The 13,362-nt window shown below is 43.1% G+C and overlaps 1 protein-coding gene across 2 annotated transcripts in view; it reads left to right on the forward strand.

The window, feature by feature from the left end:
* Window positions 1-13,362, forward strand: part of LOC119084307 (microtubule-associated protein futsch) — a 107,779-nt gene that overhangs the window by 82,470 nt on the left and 11,947 nt on the right. For both annotated transcript variants that reach the window (XM_037194226.1, XM_037194227.1), the window contains one exon: window positions 210-12,785. In XM_037194226.1, the coding sequence (XP_037050121.1) occupies window positions 210-12,785 (12,576 nt within the window). The remainder of the gene's footprint in view (window positions 1-209; window positions 12,786-13,362) is intronic.

The raw sequence follows: 13,362 nt of genomic DNA on the forward strand, positions 1-13,362 counted from the left end.
GCGTTTTTCCAATACCTATTGCACATAGTGTCCCTTTTTGGTAGATCCATCTTCCAATGTGGTGTGAACACCCTTTTTGAATTTACTTTAAGTGGTCGACAATTTCCGTAAGGTTTTTGGCTTCACTTGTGAATCTGAGCAATTTTTTTCTGTTTCTTTCGCCAAATTCTACGATTACACCAACTAACTAAATATCCCTCGACTTACAGGCATTGGCCATTTCTTTTGCAACATACCGGAACGTAGAGCCATATCAAGTCCCGAGGAGAATAAAGACAAGGATTCGCTGGTCATTGATCTGTTCGACAAAGGTCAGAAGCTGGTTTCCAATCTGAAATCCATTAGCCTAAAGCCACAAATGTGTTACCGCGATGTTGAGCCGATGAATCTCTACCATAAAGTTGGACACGGTACGCTTGACATGTATGTTATCAGTCCAGGAAAAGATTCGCGAGAGGTAAAAGAATTTATGCAAAAATGGACGACCAACGATCAGAAACTGTTCACGGCCAAGGACACCAAAGATTTCCAATTTCCACTACAAAATCTGGTCTCAATTTGTGCGCTGCTGGTGTGGCAACCGGCCAATCCAGAAGAGACAATTACCCGAATACTGTTTCCGGGCAGCACACCGGATTATAAGATAATGGAAGGACTTGAAAAGATCAAACATCTCGAATTTATGAAATATCCCATGTGCACAGCCAAAAAACTTGTTCCTAGCATATCAACTGCAACCATAACGAAAAAAGTTCTAAAATCGGCTATCAATGAAAAGTCTATACCCGAGCCAATCCTTCCGTCCAAGACGACCAAATCTGAGAAGGACAACCAAGTCATTGATAATAAAGTAAAAACCAATCAAGACAACAGAGCCAAAGAATCGAAATTGATCGAAGAGCAGACTGCTGACAAGAAAGCTCCGATCAAAGCCAGACCAAAGAAAGTTATACCGAAAAAGACCGACTCATTGGACGAGAAACAGAAGGACGATGTGATTGAAAATAAAGAGAAAGATGACGAAACGATCGATAAACCACAGGTTGTGATCAACGGAACTGATATTACAGAAACGGAACAGAAAGATGAGACTGATGTAACAGCAAAACCGAAGAAAATTGAACCAAAGTCGAAAACTGATACCAAAGTGACCGTTAAGTCACGAATTGATTCAAGGCCACCAAAATCAATGGACAAGAAAGTTGTTAAACGAGACGCTTCCGAAAAGAAGGAGGTTGGTAAACAAAGTCCCACGACAACGCCAAAGAAAACTTCCAGTGATCCGAAACTAGCAAATGGTGTACCGAAAGAGAAGGAAGTCAAACCAAGAATTGTAAGCAGAGTGACAAAGTCAAGCCCGAGTAGTACACCAGCTAAGAGCACCAAAGAAGCAAACAATCGCAAAGTGCTCGAATCCAAGCAAAAGGCCAAGACTGTCAAGCGTGAAGTTGTGAAAACAATTGAAAAGAAAGAAGAAAAAGTCGAGCGAAAGCCAATTTCTCATCGAACCAAAGGTATTTCTCCATCACGTCGCCCACCTGATAGTCCAAAGAAATCCATTAAACCGAAGACGGAGAAAGATAACATCATCCGGAAGGCTAAATTGGATAAAGGGGGAACCACTGATTCCAGTTTGGTGTCAACGCCGAGTGCTGATGATACATTAGCTAAAAAACTGGTAGATGTTGCCATCGTCGACGATGTCGCTAAGCAACGAGAATTAGACGAGCTGAAGGAAGAACAGGAAGCTGTTAGAGAAATCGAAGAAGTATTCAAACGTGAGGAAAAATCAAAGAAGAAAGACGTGTCAGCTGATCATCGTGAGGTGGCCATACAGGACAGCGCGACGGAAGCGGAAGATGATGAAGAGTATCTAATTATCGAGAAGGAGGAAGTGGAACAGTACACGGAAGATTCAATCAATGAACAAGAGAGCAGCATGGCAAAGGAAGAAGAAATGCAAAAACATCAACGAGATTCGCAGGAATCGGAAAAGAAACGCAAATCAAGTCTGCAGACTACAGAAGAAGAAATTGAACCAAAGGATGGAACTGAAGGTGAAGCAAATGCCGCCGAGGAAGATGGTGATCAAGTTGAAGTCGTTGAACAAGATAAAGATGGTGACGACGTTCAACCGGATTCGATTGAGGATGCAGCAGCTGTTAATAAACTTGAGCCAGCAGAAGAAGAACATATCAAAGAAGAGGTTCAAGAGATCATCACTTCAGCAAAAGAAATTGCTAAAATCAAATCAGAATCGAAGGAAGAAGTGGCTAAAACCGAAGAGATGTCCTCACCTACACCGGAGGAAAAATTGAGCAGCACGAAGAAAACAAGTGACACCAAAGATGATTTGGTCCAGCCAGCAAAAGACGGTGAAGCGCCAAATCTTCCAGAAAGCCAGCCATTTTCAACAACGATTGAATCCGGGGCGACTACTGCTCCAACACTTCCTGAAGATGAACGAATTCCTTTGGATGAAATTAAGGAAGATCTAGTCGTTGAGGAGAAGTACATCAAAGAAGAAACAAAAGAAGCGAAGGAACCTGAAGCTCCCGTCAGTACAGTATTGCAGAAAACCTATGAACCGCTTGAACGTGCTGTACCATCAAAAATGCACTTTGACACAACGCAGCCCCATTTGAGAGATATTGTAAAGACTCCAGACGAGGTTGCTGATCTGCCTGTTCACGAGGAAGCCGACATTGAAACGTATGAAGGTTCGGAGGAAGCTAAAGACGACAAAAAAGCAGCAACCGAGAAGAAACCGAGTGAAACCACTAAGGAAGGAGAAACTGAAGTCGTTGGTACCGCAGAAGTGGATCATAAAATGAAAATTCCTAATGGATCCGTTGTCAACAAGGTAGAAAATGAAAAATTGGAACAGGATTTAATTGAGGAAGAAAAGAACAAAGAAGAGCATGCTGCAGAGGAGAAAGAAGAAGACCAAGCTTCAAAGCCTGAAGATGACAAACCCATTTTCGACAAAAAGCCAGAAATCACCGGATTTAAAGAGAAGGACTCAACAATGGCGAAAAAGGTAGAATATGCTGTCGAAGACCTAGGCAAAAATTTCGAAACGAAATTAAAGGACGTTACCCAGAAAGAGGATAAATCGCAAAGTGAAAAAGTGAAAGAAATTGTTGCTAAGGATAGTGATATTCAGCAGCAAGCCGACGAAACTACAGAAACAGACGTTCAGGTCGGTAAAGAAGACGAAAAACAATCCCAAGATGGCGCTGCTGAAGAACCAGAATCATTACCAAAAGATGATATCAAAGACTTCGTCGATCGAGCAGTTTCAGGTGTTTCTTCGTTCATAGAGAGTACATCGAAGGCTATCACTGATAAAGTTGAGTCATTGGTTGAATCTGCTATTATTGGTGGAGAGACCGAAACTGAATCGAAAGAAATTGCTGTCGATAAAGAAGAATTCAAGGAAGTGTTCGACTACAGTCATCCTTACGGATTGAAAACATTCCCAACCGAACTACGCGAAACACACATAACAACTCTAGATTCACCAGTTGCTGAAAAAGACAAGATCATCGACTTGAAAATACTTGACAAACTACCAGAAGCCATTGACGAGGATCACGATGAGATAATTGCCAAAAGCATGGTTCCACCGTTTCATCCAGACGACTTTAAGTATGCATCGTTCGAACGAGACGATTCGAATTTGAAAGACATTAAAGAAGAGGAGGAAGAAGATCGTTCTACACCACCCAGTAACGAACAAATTGCGTCGCGAAAAGAGTCAACAGAAATCTCGGATCTTACCAATAAAGACACAATCACCGTTGTCGGTTTGGATGAACAACCTCCACGAGCAGTTTCCCCACGCGAAGAAGAAGTCTTAAAGATTGTCGCAAATGTGGCGGAGGTCCTCAAATCCGAAAAGGATATCGCGGAAATTATTCCCGACTTCAGTGAGGAAGAATTGGAGAGGAAACTTCGTGGAGCAAGTCCAAGACTTGACGATGAGAACGCAACCGTTCAACGAATGCTAGTAACCACCAGCAGTGAAGATGGAGGTGAAGAGATCGAAATTTGCCCCGAGGGAACAATTAAATTTAGTCCCGCGTGCACTACTCCGGACGTTTTATCTGGCAAAGCCACTCCCGACATTCCTAAAGATGTGGCTGATGTTAAATCAGAACGCGATGGAAAGGAAGGCTTGGAAATTAATTTGGAGAAACAAGTGGAAAAGGATGAGAAGCAAACGTCAGACCCATCGACTCCAGAAGCAAAAACGTCATCAATTTCAATCGACGAAAAAGAAAAACATGAAATACCAGAAAAGGCTCAAGTTGACGCCAAGACAGAGAAAGTTCCCGAAATAGTCGCTGATAAATCCATCGACGAATCGACTTCACGAAAGGAGTCTGTAGTCAGTGATTTCATTGACGATGTCTCGGATCGCCGTGAATCTGCTTTCAGTGAAAAAGATTTTACTAAAGACGAAAGCTCAATTGATGGATCTCGACCACCTTCGTCAATAAGTAATAATTTGAAAGTTGAAAAAGATGAAGACGAAGTTACCATTAAAACCGACATTGTTGTCGATCAATCATCTGAAATGAAATCGGTCGTTGGCAAAGAAGAAAAACCGAAAGGTGATGAAAAGTCACCCACTTTGAGTGATCTCAAAGTAGAAGTGAGTGATGAAAGACGTGAATCTGCAGCTAGTCACGTCAGTGACAAGTCAGGCATCGAAATATCCAGACCTGATTCAATAATTAGTCACTTTAGTGACAGATCGGAGCCAGAACTGAAGGAGAAACTTGGCTCGTCACCAGATTCAATAACAAGCCTTGATAAGGCTATGGCTTTTATGAAAAGCACCGACTCCAATCTACCAAGTACTGGAACAGAAAAATTGTCTGTTTCGAGACCAGAATCAGCTGCAAGTCATACTAGTGACGCTGATAAAACCGAAGAACTGGATACAGTACGAGGTTCATCTGTAACAAGTCCGAAAAGCGAATCAGTGGAAGAAGCCAGTAAGAAGTCCGTGATCCAAACCTCAAAATCCAAAACTCATGAGGATGATGTCACAAGTGAAAACCAAAAAGAAAAGGAATCTCGTCCACTATCTGCAGTTAGTCATGTGAGTGATGACGCGAAAAATGCCAAGCCCGAAACCACTTCATCGTCTCCAGCAATTTCTAAAGAAGAAGGAAGCTCTTCAAAACCACCTTCAGTTGCTGATGATAAATTAGATGTGAATGACGGAACATCAATACCACCATCTAGTGCCAGCTGTGTCAGTGATAAAGAGGATAAAAAAATTGCCGAACATTCTCGTCCAGCATCTGTGGCAAGTTCCAAGGGCGCAGAAGACGAACCGAAGGATCAGATCGACATTTTAGGTGAGAAAGAAAACGTATCTCGCCCTGCTTCTGCAATTGATGATAAGAACGTACACAAGGAATCTCGACCAGAATCAGTAGCAAGTTCCAAAGGCGAGCAAGAGGCAGTGAAAGATAAAACAACTGATGACCAAGAAGAAGAATCTCGTCCTGCTTCTGACAATAAAGAAATACAGAAAGATTCTCGACCAGAGTCTGTCACTAGTTCGAAGGATGGACAAGTAACACCGAAGGGTATTTCCGGTGATAAGGAATCTCGACCTGTTTCTGCAGCTGAACATAAAGGTTCTCGTCCAGAATCGGTAGCAAGTTCCAAGGATCTAATAGGGGCATCGAAAGACGAAATTTCCGCTGAGTCTCGACCCTCTTCTATAGTAGGAGATAAAGATGAACACAAAGATTCTCGTCCAGCGTCTGCAACAAGTTTAAAAGATGGACAAGCAACACCGAAAGATCAAACTGACATTTCCAGTGATAAAGAATCTCGTCCGCCTTCTGCAGTAGTTGATCAAGAAGTACATAAAGATTCTCGTCCTCAGTCTGTAACAAGTTCTAAAGATGGGCAAGAAACGCCGAAAGATATATCAGGTGATAAGGAATCTCGACCTACTTCTGCAGTTGAGAAAGAAGACCACAAAGATTCTCGTCCAGAATCGGTAGCAAGTTCCAAGGATGAAAAAGAAAAAGAATCACGTCCTCCTTCAGCAGTAGTTGATCAAGAAGTACATAAAGATTCTCGCCCTCAGTCTGTAACAAGTTCCAAGGATGGACAAGCAACACCGAAAGATGTTTCCAGTGAGAAGGAATCTCGTCCTACTTCTGCAGTTGACAAAGAAGAACCTAAAGATTCTCGTCCAGAATCTGTAGCAAGTTCCAAGGATGAAACACGAGCACCGAAAGAAGAAGTTTCCGCTGAGAAAGAAAATGAGTCTCGTCCTCCTTCTGCAGTAGTTGATGAAGAAGTACATAAAGATTCTAGTCCTGAGTCTGTAGCAAGCTCGAAAGATGGACAAGCAACGCCGAAAGATGTTTCTGGTGATAAGGAATCTCGTCCTACTTCTGCAGTTGACCGAGAAGCACCTAAAGATTCTCGTCCAGAATCGGTAGCAAGTTCCAAGGATGGAAAAGAAAAGGAGTCTCGTCCTCCTTCTGCAGTAGTTGATGAAGAAGTACATAAAGATTCTCGCCATGAGTCTGCAGCAAGCTCCAAAGATGGGCTAGCAACGCCTAAAGATGTTTCCGGTGATAAGGAATCTCGTCCTACTTCTGCAGTAGAGAAGGAAGCACCTAAAGATTCTCGTCCAGAATCTGCAGCAAGCTCCAAGGATGAAATAGGAGCACTGAAAGAAGAAGTTTCCGCTGAGAAAGATGAACACAAGGACTCTCGTCCAGAGTCTGTGTCAAGTTCAAAGGATGGACAAGCTGCACCGAAAGATCAAACTGATATTTCTAGTGAGAAAGAAAAGGAGTCGCGTCCTCCTTCTGCAGTTGGAGATAAAGGTGAACATAAGGATTCTCGTCCCGAGTCTGTGGCAAGTTCAAAGGAAGGACAAGCTACACCGAAAGATCAAACTGATATTTCAAGTGAGAAAGGAAAGGAGTCGAGACCTCCTTCTACAGTTGGAGATAAAGATGAACAAAAGGGATCTCGTCCCGAGTCTGCAGCAAGTTCAAAGGAAGGACAAGCTACACCGAAAGATCAAACTGATATTTCTACTGAGAAAGAACTTGATATTTCCGGTGAAAAAGGAAAGGAATCCCGTCCTGTTTCTGCATTAGATGATGAAGAAATACAGAAAGATTCTCGTCCAGAATCAGTGGCCAGTTCAAAAGGCGAACGAGAAGTACTCAAAGAAAAACCCGACGAAAGAAAGGAGTCTCGACCTCCTTCTGCGATTGACAATATAGAAATACAAAAAGATTCACGACCAGAATCTGTAGCAAGTTCTAAAGATGGACAGGTAGCACCGAACGAGCAAACTGACGTTTCCGGTGAGAAACAACAAGAATCTCGTCCTCCTTCTGCAGTTGATAAAGAACACAAAGTTTCTCGCCCAGAATCGGTAGCAAGCTCCAAGGAAGAAAAAGCAGCACCAAAAGAAGAAACTTCGACCGAAAAAGAAAAGGAGTCTCGTCCTCCTTCTGCAGTTGGAGATAAAGATTCACACAAGGATTCTCGTCCTGAGTCTGTGGCAAGTTCAAAGGATGAAATTTTAGTGACAAAATCAACCGTCAGTCCACAACCGATAAATGTTTCAAGTGATTCGCGACCACTGTCAGCTGCAAGCAATGCTAGTGAAAAAGATATAACTGCTGTTGCAGAAGCCAGCCGACCAGACTCAGTGATGACCTCGAAATCTAATGAAATTCAAAAAGAATCACGACCACAATCGGCTGCCAGCCACACTAGCGACAAGGAACAATCTCAACATGAGTCTGTAACATGCTTGAAAACGACCTACGAAAAGGTTGAATCAGTTGTCGAAGTAAAATCAGAACATATGGTAAAAGAAGTGATTACCGATAAGAACGTAAAAGATACCCGTTCTCCATCAATTGCCAGTAGTGTGGGAGGGGAAAAGGAGAAGGATGCTTCTCGATCTCCATCTGTAACCAGTCGTGACAGCGATAAACAAGAAATCAAAGAACAAACCATCGATTCACGTCCATTATCTGCTGCCAGCACTAAAGACGAAAAAGAGTCAGCACGACCTGAGTCAGTGTTGAGCGATAAACTGGCACCAGAGAATATTTCTCGACCAGCTTCAGTTGCTAGTAGTGTCGGCGATAATGAAGAAAACAAAGTAACTAAGGACACAGCACATGATTCGCGTGCTTCATCAAGAGCTAGTTTCAGGGACGATAAAGAACAAACCCGACCACAATCAGCAGTAAGTGAAAAATCAATAGACCGTCAGAAAACTGATTCTCGTCCTCCATCAGTAGCAAGTTTTACAAGTGATAAAATTGAAGCAAAAGAAGCTGATAACGTTAGCGATAAAGCTGTAGAACTGGATTTGCGTCCACCTTCTGCAACCAGTTGCAAGAGTGATAAAGAAACTACTTGCGCAGAATCCGACGATAAAGTGAAGGATTCTCGTTCAGCATCAGGAATCAGCTCGACCGATGTAAAGGACGTAAAACTACCGAAAGAGAAAGATGACTCTCGGCCACCTTCGACTGCTAGTCATGTGAGCCAATTAAGCGATAAACCAGGAAATACAGAAGCTAAAGAAACCTCACGTCCTGCATCAGTAGCCAGTTCAAAGGATAACAAAGACGCGGCAAGGCCAGAATCAGTTTTAAGTGACAAACTTGAACAGGAGGAGGTGAAAACTTCTCGTCCACCGTCTTCTGCGAGCCACATCAGTGACAAAGTAGAACTTAAAGAAACAAAAGAAAGTTCACGGCCAGCATCTGTTGCCAGTTCCAAAGACAACAAAGATGTGACTCGACCAGAGTCAGTTTTAAGTGACAAACTTGAACATGAGGAGGTGAAAATTTCTCGTCCACCGTCTTCTGCAAGCCACATCAGTGACAAAGTAGAACTTAAAGAAACAAAAGAAAGTTCACGGCCAGCATCTGTTGCCAGTTCCAAAGACAACAAAGATGTAACTCGACCAGAGTCAGTTTTAAGTGACAAACTTGAACAAGAGGAGGTGAAAACGTCTCGTCCTCCGTCTTCTGCAAGTCACATCAGTGACAAAGTAGATTTTAAAGAAACAAAAGAAAGTTCACGGCCAGCATCTGTTGCCAGTTCCAAAGACGAAAAAGATGTGACTCGGCCAGAATCAGTTCTTAGTGAAAAACTTGAACAAGAACAAGTCAAAGGCTCTCGTCCTCCCTCATCAGCGAGTCATATCAGCGACAAAGCAGTGTCTAATGAAGCGAAAGAAAGCTCACGTCCATCGTCTGTAGCCAGTTCTAAGGAACAGAAGGTCGCAACACCGCCAGAGTCAGTAAGCGGCAAAGATTCTCGTCCTCCTTCAGCCGCGAGTCATGTCAGCGATAAAGTTGAAGTTAAAGAAATCGATCAAGATTCACGCCCAGCATCGAAAGCCAGTGTCGAGGATGGCAAAGACACATTAAGTGAGAAATCTAAACCTGAACACGAACAAGTCAAAGATTCTCGTCCACCGTCTGCAGCAAGTGATGGCAAGCAAATTGATGGAACTCGGTCTCCGTCCGTTGCTAGTCATGCCAGTGACAAAATTGAAACCAAACAGTCAGAAGAGGAGAAGGATTCACGTTCACCTTCAGTTGTAAGTCACATCAGTGATAAACCAGAAGTTCATGAAGTGAAACCAGATTCACGTTCACCTTCTTCTGCAAGCAGTGTTAAGGACGGTAAATCTACTAGACCAGAATCGGCTGGAAGTGACAAATCCATTAAAGAGGAAAAGAGTGATTCTCGACCGCTGTCTGCTCAGAGTAATGTAACTGAGAACGCAGAAGTTAAATTGGAAGAAACAACGAAAGAATCCCGATCACAGTCGATTGCTAGTCGTATTAGCGACACGGTCGAAATTGAAGAAAAAGTTGATAAAGTGGAAATAACTGAATTACAGAAATCGTCTCGGCCATCATCGGTTGTTAGCCATGTAAGCGAAAAAGAAGAAGTCGAAAAAGAATCTGCCAAAGATTCCCCTGAACTACCCATCGCTGCAAAAGACTCCCGATCAGGTTCTGCAGTAAGTCAAGGACCAGAAGATATATCACGTCCGGAATCAGGACTAAGTGGAAAAGACGGAAAATCAAAGGACTCGCGTCCTCCATCAGTTAATCTCAGCGATAAAATCGAAAAAGACACTAAAGACGAGGAATTGTCACGACCTCATTCACAATCTAGCTCAGCACCAGAAGAGCCTAAAGAATCATCAACTGCTGATTCAGGAGTTCATCGGAGCAATTCTGTTGTTAGTCACCAATCAGATGCTTTGAACAAAGATTCACGGCCTACGTCGTCCTTAAGTCATGACGAAAATGCCAAAGAAGTTAAGATATCTCGCCCAGGTTCAGCTGCCAGCAATATAAGTAACAAGGAGGTAGTATCATCCAACGACAACGATTCGGCTGCAGTTCAACCCGAAAAGCAGTCAAGACCACAATCTTCCACTAGCAGCAAGCACGGTGATGATTTCCCGAGACCTGATTCAGTCGCCAGTGGTGTTGGTGATGACGCGCATAGACCGTTATCGGTAAGCAGTCATAGAAGTGAAGATGAGCAACAGATTTCACGGCCTGCGTCAGCTGCCAGTAATGAAAGTGACATAGAAAATTCGCAGAAAATTGTCGAAGATCTCACAAAAGCCATCGATAGAAAGCCAAGTCAGTCCGAGCAATTACCCGCGGATCTAGTACAAAAACCAAAGGACTCGAGATCCGCCTCGGTTGTGAGCACAATGAGTGATGCACATGACAAGGACATTCATTTATCTCGCCCGGGCTCCGTTGCCAGTCATGTGAGTGAAAAAGATTCCAATCAAAGACCAGGATCAGCAACTAGTCAATTAAGCGAGTCAAGGAGTCCGTCACGCAGAGAGTCTGCTGTAGAACGGTGTAGTGTTGACGACGTTGAAATGGAAGTCAAAGTGAAGGATGCACGCTCAAAGTCGGTTTCTTCCATTATGATAACCAGTATGTACAAGCCAGACGGATTCGAACCGATGGCAACATTCGAAGAACACGGCGAGCAAACAAAGGATGACAGTATGATTGGAAGTACGTCACGTAAGGCTAGCGATATAACTGATTTGATCGATGATGTGAAGAAAATCGATGCGAAATTAACGTCGTCCAGTGTCGTTGAATGCAAGGTGGAGAGCAGTTCGTCAGCATCGCCCGAAACTGAACTTTCAGATAAAATATCCACCGAGACAATACTCAGTGGAAAATCGTCACCATCTGAATCCAAATCAAATGTGAAACCATCCGAATCTATGCCGTGCTCGTCACTGGATGCACCGAAATCTGGTGCAGAGAGCTTGTCTGGAAAGAGTACACCTGACGTCGCTGATATTGAAAAGAAAATACTGGAAGAAACGACAACGCACCAGAGTCAAACTAGCAAACAAACTGATGCCACAGAAGACCATGATTTCGACCATATCAGCATAACCGAAAAAGTGTCCAAGACAATTGAAGTCACAACTGCGGTGTTAACAGAAATTCAGTCAACCTCAAAATCTTCGGAATCACACACAACAACCACAACAAGCTCTAGTGAAACACAATCTGAATCTGTGATCAAGGACGGAGCCGTAAACAAAGATGTTGTCACCACAATAAAAACAGAATTCCGCAGCTACACACCAAGCAGCGACGATTTTGATATCCATGAAACAAATTCACCCCGTTCCGATGTAAGTGCTGGTCATATTGCCCGAGTCGTGTGTGGATGGACTGGAAGCGATGATGATATAACCAATTCACCATTAAGCACAACCTCACAAGCACCATGCTCGCCACCGTCAAAATTCACTTATGAAACCGAATATGAACTCCAGAGATCCAGTTCGGGAGTCAGCAAGAAATCCGAGTTCGATATTGACGACAGTCAAGATGATGTACCGCCAGAATATGGAAGTGAAGAGGTCGCTTCTGCTATTCCCATTCCTCTTTCCGCATACAAAACGGATCCGATGAAGACGTCGGTTTATGGCAAATTACCGGAATCGGAACCAATTCCAATCACAACCACAATAAGGACTGTAATCACCAAACAATATGACGAATATGCGTCGTCTGGACCGGACTCGAGTAGCTGTGTCTCACAAGAATCTGCGAGATCGTCCAGTGATCACCGATTTTTGGATGAAGCAGACTTAGATTTTGAAAAAGCATTGGAGGAGCACCGCCAAGTTCGCGGCTCCGATGTTATGTCGTCAGTGACATCAAAATATGAATTTTCACCATCAAAGGAACCACTTGAAAGTGGAAAATCTGCAGAGTTTCCACTAAGCGGCGTGCAGAAAGGTAAATCATTCGATGCCAAGCCAGATCAACCATCCACCTCCGAAGTGCAAACAAAAACCGAAGAAGAAATTCTGAAGGAAGAGGTGGAAGCGCGAGTATTGTCATGGGGTAAACCGTTGGGTCTTCCATCACCGCTGCCGGTCGAAAACCAAACGACACCGAAGCGAGAACGTAAACTGATGATCAGTAAAACGAAAATGAACAACGAAAAGAATCTGAGAAAGCGATCAGAGTCGCCAATCAAGGGAAAGAAAGTGACTCCGATCTACATGGATCTAACGTACGTGCCACACAACGGCAATTCGTACTATTCGCATGTGGAATTCTTCAAACGCATCCGGGCTAGGTATTATGTATTCTCTGGCACGGAGCCCAGTCGAGACGTTTACAATGCATTGCTGGAAGCCAAACAAACTTGGGAGGATAAGGAATTAGGTGAGTAAAAATTTGTCGTCAGAGGATTTTGTAGATAGAGAATATGATGAACGCTGTACTGTTCCACTTTGACTGTAGTTCAAAAGATATTAAATGATTGACTTGATATGCTTCCCCTTGGACTCATCCCAAACCAGTAGTTCTATCGTTCATTGGCACGATTACTAAGACCCACTCATTTTCCGGTTTCTTCCGTAACGAAAATCGATAAAAAAATTATTCGAAATTTGATTGCTCTTTACGACGACAGGCGGAAACTAGTTCTGTCCCTGTTTTCAAATCGTGTGCGAAATTGTGTAGTCCGAGTTGAAGTGAAAAGCTGCATGTCAACTAGACAAAACACCAAGTTGAATGCAGTTAGAGAAGCACAAATTACACAGGCTCTACCAAGGTAATGGAGATGTAATGCCATTCAGACACACTATGCAGGCTAAATAATAAACATAGCTAAAGCCGACCCGTACGAAACACCTATTCGTATCAAAAGCCTTTACTGTGAAACTCTTCATTTCTTTTACTTCATTCTCTACTGAAAAGCTATTCGCCCTTTAAAATCACTTACATTATCTTTCTTTGT

This window comes from Bradysia coprophila, unplaced genomic scaffold, assembly GCF_014529535.1.
Source record: "Bradysia coprophila strain Holo2 unplaced genomic scaffold, BU_Bcop_v1 contig_732, whole genome shotgun sequence".
NCBI classification, from domain to species: Eukaryota; Metazoa; Arthropoda; class Insecta; order Diptera; family Sciaridae; genus Bradysia; species Bradysia coprophila.